We start from the raw sequence: 15,340 nt of genomic DNA, 5'->3' as shown, positions 1-15,340 counted from the left end.
AGGGGTGTCTTGTCGGAGACACTTGGACTTCATTTTTAAAGGAACAAAAAGTAAAACATCCCTGCAGCCTACAGAGGGACTCTTGACCTCTGCCCCTGAGGTGAGTGTAAGAAAGATGTCAGCTGTCAGCAGCGTCAGGATCTGTCAATGCTCATTGAACGCGCAGTGGGTGTGGGGTGAAGAAAGATCGGCAGTCTTCAGGGTGGCATAATTCAGAAGCCATGTCTCTGTGTCTGACTTACGGGCAGATATCACTGAGAGGTGGTATCTATTTTATAAAGATATGTCACCTTGGAAATGTAAGCTGAAAGCTTGGGTCAGGAATCCTATTTGTATTGGTTGGCATGAAAGCAGTCTGTGAAAATTACTCAGGAGAAACCAGAAAAGCAAGGTAGAGCCACGGATCAACATTTATTAAATTTTCCCAATTTCTGCTACAGTTCACGGCGGACTCTTAGTGCAACTTGGGAAAATTAGCAGAGGCTTCTCTGCTTCTAAAACCCTTGAAGATGTGTCGAGCACAGTGTGCTTGGGGAGTCCCTGTAATGAAAGGCGGCAGACAGCGGCCAGCCGAGGAGCCAGCCCCGTCACCGAGAAGAGGCCGGAGCGTTTGTGCTCATCCTTTCCAGGGTTCACAGGGAAAAAGAACACCCCAGACTATCTCAAACATGTCAAAAATTATGGCTCCCAGAGAGGAAAGGCAAAGTGATAATAAACAGCAGCTACCAAAAAAAGGACACCCGGATAGCGACTAAGGCTGTGTCGGATTCATACACACGACTACATTCCAAATTAGCCAGCTCCTCTCCAGGGATAGATCCAGAGGCCATTGAAGCTGGTTCAGCGAAGGTGCCCCTTTGTGAGCAGCGGCAATCAAACAGGCTAATGGGATACATGATTGCCGAAAAGGGGAAGGGAAAATGATGCGGCGGCGGTCGTAATGGTTTTGCATAAATCGGTAGTGCGACTCTGCCCTGTATGCTTCATTCACTTTTGGTCACATCGTTTCCGAGGGGTATTGCAGTCTTGGGAAGGTTCGCAGGAAAGAAATTGAATTGCACAAGCTTCTGAGTAAAGAGAAACTCAGAACCTGGCTGTTCCACCTAGAGGGAGGCCAGAGGTGCACTTGGGCAGAGCAGCCTGAGGGCGTGGCAGGCAGGCGGCACACTTCCAATGGCACCCTGCGCCCCCGAGCCATCACTCCCTCCCCTGGTTTCTGTGTGAGAGCAGGGGCCCTGCGGCAGGAGGAGGGAGGCGCTTCAGGCCCCTTCCGACCAACGTGACCCCCGAGGAAGGAGCCAGTTTCCCCGCAACAGGCTTGCCTTCCACCCCCGCTCCTGAGAACAGTTAGGCCCCCTCTCTGGGTGCCCAAGGTCCCGACAGGGGGAACCCCAGTTTTGCATGAGATGATGGTGGTGAGGTGCCGTAGCCCAGGACGTGGCGGGTGTTGGCTTCGTACTGTGTTAGGTTCAGCTGGCGGGTGGGTGGATCCTCAACCACAGCCCAGCCTGCACACTGTTCTGCAGACGGGTGAGCCGGCTCAGAGCTGCTTGGCCCTGAGGCAGAATGCCACCACGCATGTGACCTTGGGCACACTGCTGCCTCCTTTGCAGAACAGTAAACTCCTACAGGCAGGGGCACCCCTGCTTAGCGCCTGGTCAGTGTTTGTGCTCAGTGGGGCAGTTCAAGTGTGAAAAACAAAAGCAGGGAAAGGATCTGAAGATGAGGACGGGCCCTCGGAGGTTGGCTGAGCCGGGAGCCCCCTGGGACCTGCTGCTGCCATCTCTGTCCTCCCAGAGAATCCCCGGAGCCTTTTCTTTCCTGTGTCGGTCTCACCTCTGTTGCCCAGTTCTGTTACTCTTTCTTTAAAAAGGACTCTTTCTGTTTATCCCAAATTGCTAGTCTACATCAGGGGGTTTCAGTGTTTAAGGGTTTGTTGTCATCTACCCTCCTCCTTTAACCACTTTTATTAGTTGTCACCATAAACATGTATTTCTTTTGTAATATTTTAAATTTAATCCCTTTTTAAGAGTCTCTTCTGTCCAGAGCCCCTGTCCCCTGCTCCCCACCCAGGTCTGGCCAGTCCCTCATGGTACTGCCCTGGGCCATGACCCCACTGCACCCAGCCTGCACCCTCCTGCTCTCTCCATCATCACCCTCCCCAAGCTCTAGCCAAGGCTAGAGCTACAGTAGCCTCCCCTCTCCCCTCTCCTGCTGCGCCAAGGGCTCCCTCCTCTGGCCTTTCCTGCTTGGCTGCCTCAAGCTTCCCGACTCAGCTCTGGCATCTCCTCCCCCAGGAAGCATTTCCGACTCCCCCGGGCCGGTTGGGACCCCACCACACCCTCATGGCTCCCTGTAGGCCCAGAGCCATTTGCCTGTCCACTGAGGTGTCTGCTGTCCTCATCAGATGATGCACCCTCTGAGGGGCCAGGACCCGCATGGTGGGCATGCAGGTGGTGCATCATAGTGTTGTGGAGTGAATGAATGCACTCAAACCTCCTGACCTCCAAACCCCATTCACCCGGTTCCTCTAGTCACACCTGCCACTTGCCGCCTATGTGGGGCTCGCTCTGTCCTCAGCGCCTGGCACGCAGAGGCACCCTTCATTTCCCGACTCCAGCCCGCCCTTTGCCTGCTCGTTCTGATTCCCACTGCACGTTTTACCTCTTCAGTGACTCCAGTCTCTGGGTAAGACTTACCCATCTTTCCATTTGTAAAACACCCTTTTCCACTTAAAATCCTCACTACACCAGTTTGTGACTTAATAAAATTAACTGTTTCTTGTGTGCTGCCCTTGAATCTGGCAGAGCCTGCTCGGCTCCCTGGAGATGCTCAGGGAACCCATGTTAAAGTTAATTGGTCCTTCAGCGACACTCAGGATTCCAAGTCCCAAACTGAAGCTCAGCTCAGAGGTGGCCCCATCCCCCCGGTCCGGTCACATGTGCGCCCACCCCGGGGCCGCATGAGCACAGTCAGGCAGCTGGGATTTCCACGGCCTCCGGTCTGCCCTACCTCAGGTGGAAGGACTGACCACTGGTGGCAGGGGAGCAGCGACTATGATTTCTCAGGGAGGAATAGCCAGAGCAGAACACAAAACAGCCAGTGGAGATTCGCTGTCAGCATTGTGAGGTGTGTTGGGAATAACAGCCGTTTGCACTATTATTTTAAAACAGGTGGGTCAAATGGGCTAAAGACGGTTGTGCAGTCAGCATCACCCAAGTTAAGAAAGAAATGCAGGCTAGGAGCGGGAATGACAGTGGAAATGAGGGCAACAAGAAGCAAGCCAGCAAGCATTCATTAGGCACCCACTCTATACAGTCTTCCCAGACTTCACCAGCACCATGCAGAGCAGATGGTAGCGTCGCTGATGTGGACCCTTTCCGAGGTGAGAGGCATGTTCTGAAGGACCAGCTTGTTAGCGCCCAGCCTCACTGAGAGTTTTTTAAATTTTATCTTTCAATCCAGAATTTGTACTGACGTGTTTATCATTGTGCAAGGGCTGCATGGGAGAAAGGGCAACTAGGGGCGCCTGGGTGGCGCAGTCGGTTAAGCGTCCGACTTCCGCCAGGTCACGATCTCGCGGTCCGTGAGTTCAAGCCCCGCATCGGGCTCTGGGCTGATGGCTCAGAGCCTGGAGCCTGTTTCCGATTCTGTGTCTCCCTCTCTCTCTGCCCCTCCCCCGTTCATGCTCTGTCTCTCTCTGTCCCAAAAATAAATAAACGTTGAAAAAAAAATTTAAAAAAAAAAAAAAAAGGGCAACCACACCTTGGTCCTTGAGTTGCAAGGTTGCAAGGTGGGTAGACAGAGGCAGGAGGGGGCCGGGCTTTGGTAGGGAGCCTAAAGCCTCGCAGGGCCTGTGGGGCAAGAGCTCACCCAGAAATTAAGGACACTGAGGAGAAGGAGGGGGATAAGTCTCAGTCAGTGCAGGGATTAGCATCAGCTCAGGGTCCTGAAGGATAACCTCTGGAGATCGGGGCTGAGAACGCAGGCGATGGGATTACACAAATAACAGCACGATGGGACAGGAAAAGGGCTCAGGGTTGGAAAGGGGAAGGTGCAGTAAGTACAGCATGTTCAGAACATTTCCATCTCAGAGGGTGGAGATGTGGGCTCTGGGGACAGAGTGTGACTGGTCGGTCAGACTGAGAAAGAGAACAGGATGTTTGCTGGCTTAGGAAAAGCTTCAGGGAGGGGCTTGGGAGAGGGGGCTGGGGTGGGGGTGGGGCTCCAGGCAGCAGAGGTGTGCCCAACAGCACCATCCCCTCCCTCCCAACCCCCCACCCCCTCCTTACTTGGAAAGAGGAGTGTTCATAAAGCCAGAGGACTGTCGCTAACCCACCAAAAGATGGTCTTATCACTTGAAAAACTGTGAGAACGTTAAATTGATGGAGGGGAATAGATGGATAGCTGCTACCAGGAAGCTGTTCAGATTTGCCCTGCATGGTACAGGTCAGAGCCAATGGCCTAGACAGTTTAAAATCCCCATGAAAGGCTCTCCCATTGAACTTTTGACCAGTAAGCACCTGCAGATGGGCCCAAGCAGAGAGATGTGCTAGAACAGGCAGAGGAAGGAAAGAGAGGAAAGGAGGCACGGGGAGTACTGAGGGCAGCTGGCACCGTGAGGCCCCCAGGAAGCACCATGGTGAGGACAGGGCCACCTGAGCTTCGGGGAGTGGAATCTGCTCGCTCTGAGGGAGACCGGCTTTGCCAAAATGAACAGGATAGACCTGAAGACATATGGCCTCAGTCTTCACGTTAGAGTTTGAGATGTGAAATTTGAAACAGCAGTAGATAAATGAATTAAAATGGGAATGTGGAGAAAATAGTGATGCAGGAAGGTAAGCACAGAATTTATAATCTCACAGTTGATATCACATTTGCCTTCTGTGAATTTGATTCTACAGTAAAAAGGGTGTGTGTGTGTGTGTGTGTGTGTGTGTACATGCACATGTGTGTATGTGTGCACGATGCATGTGCATGCACACACTGGAGCCGTGGAGGACATAGAGCCCCCGGGACAAAGGAGAGATGGTTCCTCGTCCACCCCCCGCCCCCCACCCTCTGCTTGCACTTCCTCCCTTGGGGAGAGAAACAGGTGCCCACCAGCCCTGCCCCACATCCTGCCCACTCCCAGGATACCAGTGCCATATCCACTACAGATGGACCCTCATCCAGGAGCAGACTCACCAAACATGGGCAGATCCAGAGTTGAATGGCTCCTCTCCAGCCAGCAGGCCCAGGGAAATAAGGGGTGGACCCCCATCCAAGGGAGCAGGGGTTGCAGTTCTCCAGGAAGCACTGGGTGACCAGGGAAGGGCCGGGAGTGTGCCATGCCCCTATGCCCCTGTGGCACACAGCCTGCCTTGCACGCTGTCTGCACAGGCTCCAGGCTCCCACCAGCCCTTCGCATGAATATCACTACAAAGCAGTTACACATTCAGCATCTGCAGCCAAGTTCAGTGGTAACTTTACAAATTTCACCACTTACTTCTTTAAGCAGAAGCCTGGGGATGAGAGGGAGAACGAGGTGTTTGTCCAGGATGCTTGGATCTAGTGGCTGGGCTTCTGCCCCATCGGTCCCCCAGCCTCAGTTCCTGTCCCAGCCCAGCCTAGCATACCAGTTTGTTTAAGACTCTCTTGTGCCATCAGGCCCCTCAGAAAATGGGACTCACCCCTAAACCCCATTCCAGGTGAGGCTTCATCTGCCCCTATTGCCTCCCTCCCGTCACCCTCCTGCCTCTCGCTGGGATCCACCACTGCCAGAGCCCTCCTCACCTCTCAGTCCCCAGTGAGCCTGTGCGGCCTCTCTTGCCTGGGCTCCACCAGATGCCTGGGCTCCAGCCTCCTGTGCCAGCTCATCTCAGAAGTCTGGGACCCCTCTTGGATTTGTCCCACTTTGCTGAACTTCACCTCTAACAAGTAACCAAGATCAATGTGTGTTTCTCTTTAATCACCTCATGGGCTGTAACTCCTCTCCTTGGCCTCTTTGACCTCCTGCCCAAAGCCTCACCCCTTGTTGAGGACAGTGTGTGGGCCCCAAGCTGACCACCCTGCCCTCATTGCCAGATGAGTCTTTTCAAATATCCCAGTAGCACATCACCAGCACGGGTCCTTTTGAGGTCAGTCTTTGTTGTTGGATCTGATGTACAGGCCCAGCTCTGTGGGACATGGGATGAGCATGTCGTGGGGTGTTCCTGCCCCAGAGACCTCGCCGGCCCTGCTGACTCGGATCTTTTCCTCCGACATCACTGGGCCCTTTCCTCCCCTGTGTTATTCCCCTTGCCTGGAACACTTCTAACCCCAGATGCCCTCTCCTTCCCTCCAGGCCATGCCTATTAGCTTTTTTTTTTTTTTTTTTTTAAATATGAAATCTATTGTCAAATTGGTTTCCATACAACACCCAGTGCTCATCCCAACCGGTGCCCTCCAATATCCATCACCTACCCTACCCTTCCTCCCTCCCCCCATCAACTCTCAGTTTATTCTCAGTATTTAAGAGTCGCTTATGGTTTGCCACTCTCCCTTTTTTTTTCCCCTTCCCCTTCGAGTCTCCTAAGTACAGCAGTCATGCCCTTCAAACACTTTGTTCACTTATCCCATAAAAGAACTTTGGAAAAAAGTAATCCTTTGAACATTTAAGGTTGAGAAGTGAGATACTAAGTTTAAATACAATTATTTTTATAAATATGAGGTTAAAAAATAAACATTTTATAAGATGGAAGATGACCAATTACTAGGAATAAATATTTGGTGACATGATTTTAACCAATTCATTAAATAAGGCATACCAAATCTGAAAGTCATTGTGCAAAACTTTTACTCATGGGCCTTAGCCAGTGTATCTTGAAAATGTTTTAGTACTGGAAAAATCCCAGTTACATTTAAAAAATTACGAGGCACGAATACACTTGAGTGGGTCTTCACTCTCAGAGGGGCCAGGAGGTGTCAGGGCCCCTTGCTGAGGGCAGGTGAGGGGGCTGTGCTTTCCTTCTGTGAGGTGGGGAAGGGTGTTGTGAATTCAGTCATGTTCTTAGTGTTGGAAAATACAGATATTGAGGATCTGGAAACGGATTCCCTCAGAACTGCCAGCTTGCTCCTTGGAAAGTGGATCTGTGTACCCCACACCAGAGACCACCACTGCAGAGGATGTGATTCCTCCCCTTCAAGAGTTCAGGGCAGGCCCCAGGGGGCTAGAACCCCAGAAGGATATGGTTGTTAGTGAAGAAAGGAACTTCCGTGTGCAGGGGAGGGCGTAGGTCAGCTTCCCCAAAGGCCCACCTCTGACAGAGTTCCTGACTGTCCCCTGTCACTATACCCCCAGCTCACACACCTTCTGTTTCACAGCGGGTATGTTAGGCGCTCTCTCTCTCTCTCTCTCTCTCTCTCTCTCTCTCACACATACACACACACACACCCCATGCTGTGTATTCTCAGGGTCGGCCATGCCTCCCCCTTATTTGCTGAGCTCTGTGCTGTGCCCTGTTCACATAATAGTTGGCCCAACACTGAGTACAGAACTCAGTCGTGCTTCCAGGTAGCAAGCTTTTCCTGGCTCCTGGGGGTGGCCGGCTCTTCCATGTGAGGGTTTCTTTTCCTTTTTTTTTTAATCTAAATCTTAGTTAACATACAATGAAATATTGGTTTCAGGTGATTCATCACTTACAACACCCAGTGCTCATCACAAGTGCCCTCCTTAGTACCCGTCACCCATCTAGCCCACCCCCCACCTCCCTCCCTCCATCAACCCACAGTGTGTTCTCTATCGTTAAGAGTCTCTTGTGATTTGTTTCCCTCTCTCCTCTTTTTCCCCCCTTTCCCATGTGTTCATCTGTTTTGTTTCTTAAATTCCACATATAAGTGAAATCATATGCTATTTGTCTTTCTCTGACTGACTTATTTCCCTTAGCATAATACACCTAGTTCCATCCACATCATTGCAAATGGCAAGATTTCATTCTTTTTGATGGCTGAGTAATATTCCATTGTATATATACCACACCTTCTTTATCCATTCATCAGTCAGTGGACATTTGGGCTCTCTCCATAGTTTGGCTATTGTTGATAATACTGCTATAAACATTGGGGTGCATATGTCCCTTCGAATCTGTATTTTTGTATCCTTTGGGTAAATACCTAATACTGCAATTGCTGGATCATAGGGTAGTTCTATTTTTAGTTTTTTGACGAACCTCCATACTGTTCTTCAGAATGGCCACACCAGTTTGCATTCCCACCAACAGTGCAAGAGGGTTCCCCTTTCTCATCCTCACAAGCACCTATTATTTCTTGTGTTGTTGATTCTAGCCATTCTGACAGAGATGAGGTGGTATTTCATTTTGGTTTTGGTTTCTATTTCCCTGATGATGAGTGATGTTGAGCATCTTTTCATTTGTCTGTTAGCCATCTGGATGTTTTCTTTGGAAAAGTATCTATGTCTTCTGCCCATTTCTTAACTGGGTTGTTTTTTGGGTGTTGAGTTTGGTAAGTTCCTTATAGATATTTGATACTAACCCTTTATCTGATATGTCATTTACAAATATCTTTTCCCATTCCATAGGCTGCCTTTTAGTTCTGTTGATTGTTTCCTTTGCTGTGCAGAGGCTTCTTATCTTGATGAAGTCCCAATAGTTCATTTTTACTTTTGTTTCCCTTGACTCTGGCGACGTGTCTAGTAAGAAGTTGCTGTGGCCAAGGTCAAAGAGATTGCTGCCTGTGTTCTCCTCTAGGATTTTGATGGTTTCTGGTCTCACATTTAGGTCTTTCATTCATTTTGAATTTTGTGTGTGTGTATGGTGTAAGAAAGTGGTCCAATCTCATTCTGCATGTTGCTGTCCAGTTTCCTTTTTTTTTTAAATTTTACTTTAATGTTTATTTTTGAGAGAGAGACCGAGAGTGAACAGGGAAGGAGCAAAGAGAGAGGGAAACACAGAATCCGAACCAGGCTCCAGGCTCTGAGCTGTCAGCACAGAGCCAGACGCAGGGCTCAAACTCACAAACCTCAAGATCATGACCGGAGCGAAGTCAGATGCTTAACCAACTGAGCCACCTAGGTGCCCCAACTGTCCAGTTTTCCTAACACCATTTGTTGAAGAGATTGTCTTTTTTCTATTGGATGATCTTTCCTGCTTCATCAAAGATTAATTGACCATCTAGTTGCGGGTTTATTTCTGGGTTGTCTATTCTGTTCTGTTGATGTGTGTGTCTGTTTTTGTGCCAGTATCATACTGCCTTGATGATTACAGCTTTGTAATAACAGCTTGAAGTCCAGAATCCACGTGAGGGTGTTCATTCTAGGTTGGCCCAAACCACGTCAGGGTGAAGCCCCTTCCCCAGCAATGCTTGCCCAGCAGATAATTACACGTCAGGAGCTGTTCCCTTCCTGAGGGCACAGGAAGAGCATGAGAGGGAGGGACTCACTTGGACCCTTGGAGATAAGCTGCTCCTCCCCCACGGTGACACCCTGCTGGCTTTTTATTTTTAAGGGCAACTTTATTGAAATATAATTCACTTGCCATACAACTCACCCATTTATAGTGTACAATGCAGGGGGTTTTACTACAGTTTTGCGCCGTCACCAGTCAACCCCTGTTGACTTTTAACCCTGCTGCCAAATGCAAGGATTAATTAATTTAAAAAGAAGAGCTCATATGATGAAGGTAACCAAAAATGGAGTCATCCGGTGAGAACAGTCTATAGGAATCCATGTCGTGCTGGCTGTACCTTTTAGACCCTCGGCCCATGTACTTTCACCCCACCTGACTGAACCATGTGTCACCTGTTAGTCGCTGTCCCAGGTCTGCGCAGGGGCGGCGGGCAGGACATCGGCAGCCTCCGGAGGCTGGACAATGGCCGTCGCTCACCGGCCTTTGCTCTCTCTCTGCAGGTGTTCCACTGTGTCCACTTTGAGTGTCCAGAGCAGCAGAGCAGCCAGAAGGAGGACAACAGTGAGGAGTCGGGGACGGGGGACCCCAGCCTGGTGGGGCCGCCGCTCGACCCCCATGCCCTGCAGGCCCCCGGTGGCAGCTCACTGCCTTCCAGCCCAGGCTCCGTCTCCCGCTCTCCCAACCGGCAGCACCAGTAACCGGGACACAGATGTGGAGTGATGTGGGTGGGCCCCAGGGGCAGCGGCAAGAACCGGTGTCCTCCCAGGAGGGATCTCTGTGGACTGCCCCTCTCCCCCTCCGGGGAGGAGCAGACCTGGCTGCAAAAATGGACACAGAACAGGCTTTCTCCCAAGGACAGAAAGGGGCTGCTTTGTTCTCCTCAATTTGTTCAAATCAGGCTGGTCTCAAGGGGGAGAAAATGGGTCTTCAATCTTCATCAAGCCCACCATTAACACCCTACCTCTCTAATCTAACCCGGGCAAAGGGGACAGGAGGAAGCGGTAGACAGGCCCGTGTCAGAATACAGCAATGGCCCGCCAGCACTCAAGCGGAGGAGAATATGTTAAGCCTTTATTACCTGGAGGTTCCCTGTAGGAAATGGGTTTCTGTAGAGTGTTTACTTTCATGGAACACATCGCCCTGGCAACTAAATGATTTTTTATTTCTTAGTTAGCATCCATTTGCTGAATCATAGGTGTTCCAGTTCTTCTTGAAATGCTCAAACAGCAAATCACTTGTTTTAATCCCTTTTGATGCTGTAATTTTCTTTCCTTGGTTTTGAACGGTTAAGCCTGGGGTGAAGCAGAGATACTGTGCACACGGCCTGTGCGAGGCTGAGACTCGGCTCATCACGGCACCCGGTCTGACCAGGAAAATCCTTTGAGGAAGTTCAAGAAAACACACAGCAAATCAGTGCGAGGACACTGGAGTTAATGGTCACTCGAGTTCCTGAGTGACTCACCTGTCATTCCTGAAATGTACCTCGCCTCTAAGCTTGGGAGGCTGACAAGGAACTAGTTCTTATGCCACCCGCTAATTTAATGTTCACACGTATGTAAATGTATATATGTAAGTCTGTAGCGGCTTCCAGTTGGGTGGAACCCTCCCTCCAGTCACCACAGGTTAGCTGAGCCTGGGGGAGGGCAGCCCTCCTGCCCGTCGGTGTCTGGAACACAAAACTGGGCCTTTGCAGTTCGGGGGTTGCTGTGTTTCACCCCCAGACCACACGATTCAACTGGGGATTGGAAAGAAAAGCCGTTCTAAGAAGCTTTTCTCCTCATCCTCCTCGAGACCATCTTCTCTGACTTCCTTCACTTCATCTGGCTCTGTCATGTCTCTCAGTAATTTCCAGTCTAGCACTAACTACCCCGTGGAACTTGATCAGACTGCCTTTTGATTTTCACTCATCTCCGGAGCTCACCCGAGGGCTCTGTCACACTCAACTCCACGGGAAGCTCGGTCAGCCTGGGCACCGTGGTCCTCTGGTCCCCCAGATGCACATCCAGATCCTCTGCACACCCTGTGACCCCACTTGGAGGAAGATGGGCTTTCATGGGGGCTCTTCTCTGGTGTCTGAAAGATATCTGTTGTGGGCGTACACAGAACCACTGGCCCGACTAACTAAATGCTTTCCCCAGTATACCTTCGTTTTGAGTGATCTATTGACATGGGAACATGGGGTCATCAAACCGCATGATTAAACAGTTAAGTTAGGTGGGCTTTCTGTTTGAACATTGGCGGGAAGGAGAAACCATGGGGCCAGCGTCCCTGCTCGTGCCACAGGGGGCTCCAGGTCCCCCTCTGCCCTCAGCCCACGCATTTGACCCCTTCCCCACTGTGTGGGGTGAACGGCACCCCTGAGGGGTGCCAGGCAGCTCGCGAGGGGAGGGAGGCTCCCGTAACAGATGGCAGTGCCTCCCGCTTGCTGTGGGTGGCTGCCCTCTGTGACTTGGCCGCTGCCTTTGTCAGCATTCAGCACGTGGTTGCCAATTAGCCTGGAGAATTCCTGTCCACTCGGCACTTCCTTCAGCAGTGCAGTCCTGCCCAGCGAGAACAGAGGAGCCCGATAAGTCAGCAAGGGCTGAGTTCCGATGTTTGGAAAGTATCCATTCAGAGGGTTCCTTCTCAACTTTGAAGTCTCCTGTCCAGAGAGGAGTCCCTGGGCTCGGGGGCTGGCACTGCTGACCTGGGAAGAGGGGAGCGGGCTGGCGAGGACCTGGAAGGTTCCAACCCTCTACGTCCAGACCGTGCAGCCCCACTGTCCCACGAGGTACATGTCGCCATCCCAGGCACAGGTAACCAAGCTGGTCTGGCAGCTCACCGTCCCGTCCGAAAAGGCACAGACCATGAGGCTTTAGCACCAGACCCACATCTGGGCCTTGCCCAGCCAGCGGCTTCCTGTCTCCTCCTCTCTCCCACAGATTTCCATCAGTGTTCCCACCTTCCACACGTCGCTGTGAGGTCTTGAGAGAACGGACTTTAATCCAGTAAGGGAAGAAGGGGAAGATGAAGCCATGCCGATCACACACGACAGTGGGCGGGAGGGGTGGGGTGGTTCTGAAGGCATCTCTGCAAGCCATCAGCTGGCCACGCCGTCTCCTGGTGCCGACAGGAGGCCTTGCCTGCAGGGAAGCCTTCTCGGGACCCCAGGCAGACACAGAGCTCAGAAGCTGCTCTGGTCTACCTCCCGTTACCAGGCCAGTGGGCTCCGTCTCCGTGATGGGCCTTCTGATCCGGGAGCAGGGAGGGGCTCCTTCTGCTGGCTGGGCCAGGGCCTTCTGGATGGGGCCTGCAGAGCCCGGTGGAGGTGTGTGGCACCAGACAGATGCCGGGTGAAGCACAGATCTCCGGGGAATGAGGGGTGAGTGGGCAGCCAAGAAGAGGTCCCCAGTCGACTGGCATTCAGGGCCCTGGCTGGCCCTGCGGAGGACTTCTCCCTGCAGCCAACTAGACCAAAATGGCCCGAAGCTTAGACTAAGGGAGGTGAATGGGAGAGCAGATAAGACAGCCTGGCACGCAGCTGGAAGGATTCCCAGATGCCCACAGAGTCCTCAACCCAACAGGCGGTGGAGGCTAACTCCGCCGTGAAGTGTGAGGAGGGAAACGGCCCAGTGATGAGGGTGCCAGGGCCGATGAGGGGCTGTGGCTCCCCCACCCCTGTGAGGATGCAGCCCCGGTGGTGTTTGGTTTGAGGAGAGGCCAGGTGAGGCTTGGCCCCCAGGGGAGACAGAGGGGTGCTTGTGGCCCCTGGCCCTTTACTGGGATGCTTCTCAGTTAGAAACTATGCAACCACTGCCCAGGTCAGGAAACAGAACACTGCCAGAACCCCCTGCTCGTCATCTTAGATCATGTTTTTCAGGAGAGTAAAAAACCGCACTGGGGCTTTGGGGGGGGGGATGGCCTTCACCTTCTGGTGGCTCCTGGGAGGGCCAGCCGGGGTGACAGCAGGCCAGGCGGGGCGTGTCCCAGTGGGGCTGGCAGCCTGGTCAAGGCGGTCTGAAAGGTGGGGTTGCTGCCGAGCACTTGGGACCCGAACCAGCTGTAATAGGACGCGTGCGCACACCCACCCAGACACAGATGCTTGTTTTCTCATGGTCTCAGTGCTTTTTCTGGTTTTCTTCTTCTGATTTTAGTTAGAACCATGAGCCGTGATGAATGTGGGACTCTTCTCAATTGCTCTTTAAATTGTCACTTTTTAAATCTTATTAAATGAAGTGTCGATTCCTGACAAATACATTAAAAGTGTTTTATTCCTAGAAGAGTTGGGAAAAGAAATTATTTTCAGCAAGAGTAGGATGTGTTTGTTAGACTGATTCCTTGGCCAAAAAAAAAAAAAAAAAAAGAGTTCTCAATTGTGCAAAAAATTGCTCTGTAGTTATACTGTCACCCCAATTGTCAAATCGCTGTGCAGATGGATCTGAACCATCAACTTCACCTTTTTTTTTTTTAGAAGATAACAAAATTGTAATCACTTATTCTTTCTAGATAGAGACTTGGAAAAGAAAACAAAGTAAGGTATCATCTGCAATAAAAAGGAGAGCATGGTGTGTGCCAGGGCCACTGGGTAATAGAGGGAGCAGACATGCCCCACCGCAGGCTTCGATCAAGAACCTCCCTTCGGACAGGGAAGAATGGTGTGAAAAGAGGAAAAGAAAATTAAACTTCTCCTTCCAGGAGTTTCTCCTCATTAGCGTTTGCATTTTGGTGTTACCTTTTAATCCTGCCTTCTGTGCAGGTGGTCGGTTCCTCTGGATGCTGCGAGGTCAGGGTGGCCGTCGCTGGTGATGGCTGCGGCGGGCGTAGGCCATGCTCCATTTATTTTTGCGGCCACAGCCATCGATTCTGTGTGTTTGTCCTGACAACAGCTCCAGCAGGAGTTCAGTGCTCATTAGTGGCCCTAGGAATTTAAAATGCAGCTCATGGTTCTGTACCACCGTGGGTTTTATTATTATAATATTAAATTAGAAGTCATCCCAGTGCCTGGTGTTTGCTCAGGAGTTTCTGGAAAAGGAGAAGGGAATGGTTTAGACACCATGCAGGACAACTGGGACTCTTTCTCCTCCTGGAAGGTGACTGGTCACCCCCAATTACTGAACAGGATTCTAGAAGCCCCAGTGGTAGGAGAGCATACATGGAGAAGGGTTGGGTTGGAGGATAGGACCAGCTTCCCATATGCCTCGGCCTGACCCCTGTGCAGTGTCGTGGGAAAGGACATGGTGATTCTGCTGGTTTCCATCAGACTGGCTGGCAGGGCCCTGTGCCTCCTGCCTCTGCAGACAGGGTCTGTTCAGATGACTGCGAGCTCCCCCACCACACACCCCCACATCCCTTAGGCAGGACTTCCTGCCGGAAGGATGCAGGCAGAACCTGTCTCCGTGGCAGGAGTGTGGAACAAGCATAGAAGAGCTCCCCCGCCCACCCCGACAACACACACTTTTTGAATATCACTGGTCTCTTAAATGGTTAAAAAACATTAAAGGGGCACCCGGGTGGCTCAGTGGGTTGAGCATCCGCCTCTGCGCAGAGCATGGAGCCTGCTTGGGATTTTCTCTCCCTCCACCCCTCTCTCGGCTCGTGTGCTCTAATTACAAAAAATATATCAGTAAAGTAATAATGCTCATGGAATAACATTGCAACCTAACAGTAGGGACAAAGGTGCCCTCCCTCTCGTCTGGCTCAGAGTCACCCTTGACCTGAGCCAGGTCATTCGTTTCCTCTGTGATTGACTCACTGAGGGGCGGTAGTGCCCCCTGCCCCACCCCCAGTCATCCTTCCCCATACCCTGGCCTCTCCCAGACAGAAGCCAGGCTATGAAGGGGACCTCCTAGACCATCAGGTTAGTTTCTTCTTTTTTTTAAAAGAACTGAAATATTCCCCCAAGGGGCCTCATGGCCTAAAGATTCACAATCATCCACCTATAATTTATAATGAACATCTAGAGCATTTACCATTTGCAT

The 15,340-nt window shown here is 51.4% G+C and overlaps 1 protein-coding gene across 2 annotated transcripts in view; it reads left to right on the top strand.

Annotated features, from left to right (window-relative positions):
- The window catches only part of BTBD9 (BTB domain containing 9), a 419,931-nt gene extending 406,316 nt beyond the window's left edge, over positions 1-13,615 (top strand). For both annotated transcript variants that reach the window (XM_047858828.1, XM_047858829.1), the window contains exon 11: positions 9,884-13,615. In XM_047858828.1, coding sequence (XP_047714784.1) covers positions 9,884-10,081 — 198 coding nt within the window. In that variant the 3' untranslated portion in view covers positions 10,082-13,615. The remainder of the gene's footprint in view (positions 1-9,883) is intronic.
- The last annotated feature ends 1,725 nt before the right edge of the window (positions 13,616-15,340 follow it).

The sequence above is a fragment of the Prionailurus viverrinus genome, chromosome B2 (assembly GCF_022837055.1).
Source record: "Prionailurus viverrinus isolate Anna chromosome B2, UM_Priviv_1.0, whole genome shotgun sequence".
Lineage (NCBI taxonomy): Eukaryota > Metazoa > Chordata > Mammalia > Carnivora > Felidae > Prionailurus > Prionailurus viverrinus.
The sequence above is the reverse complement of the archived record's forward strand: the minus strand, read 5'-3'. Positions and strand labels throughout refer to the sequence as shown.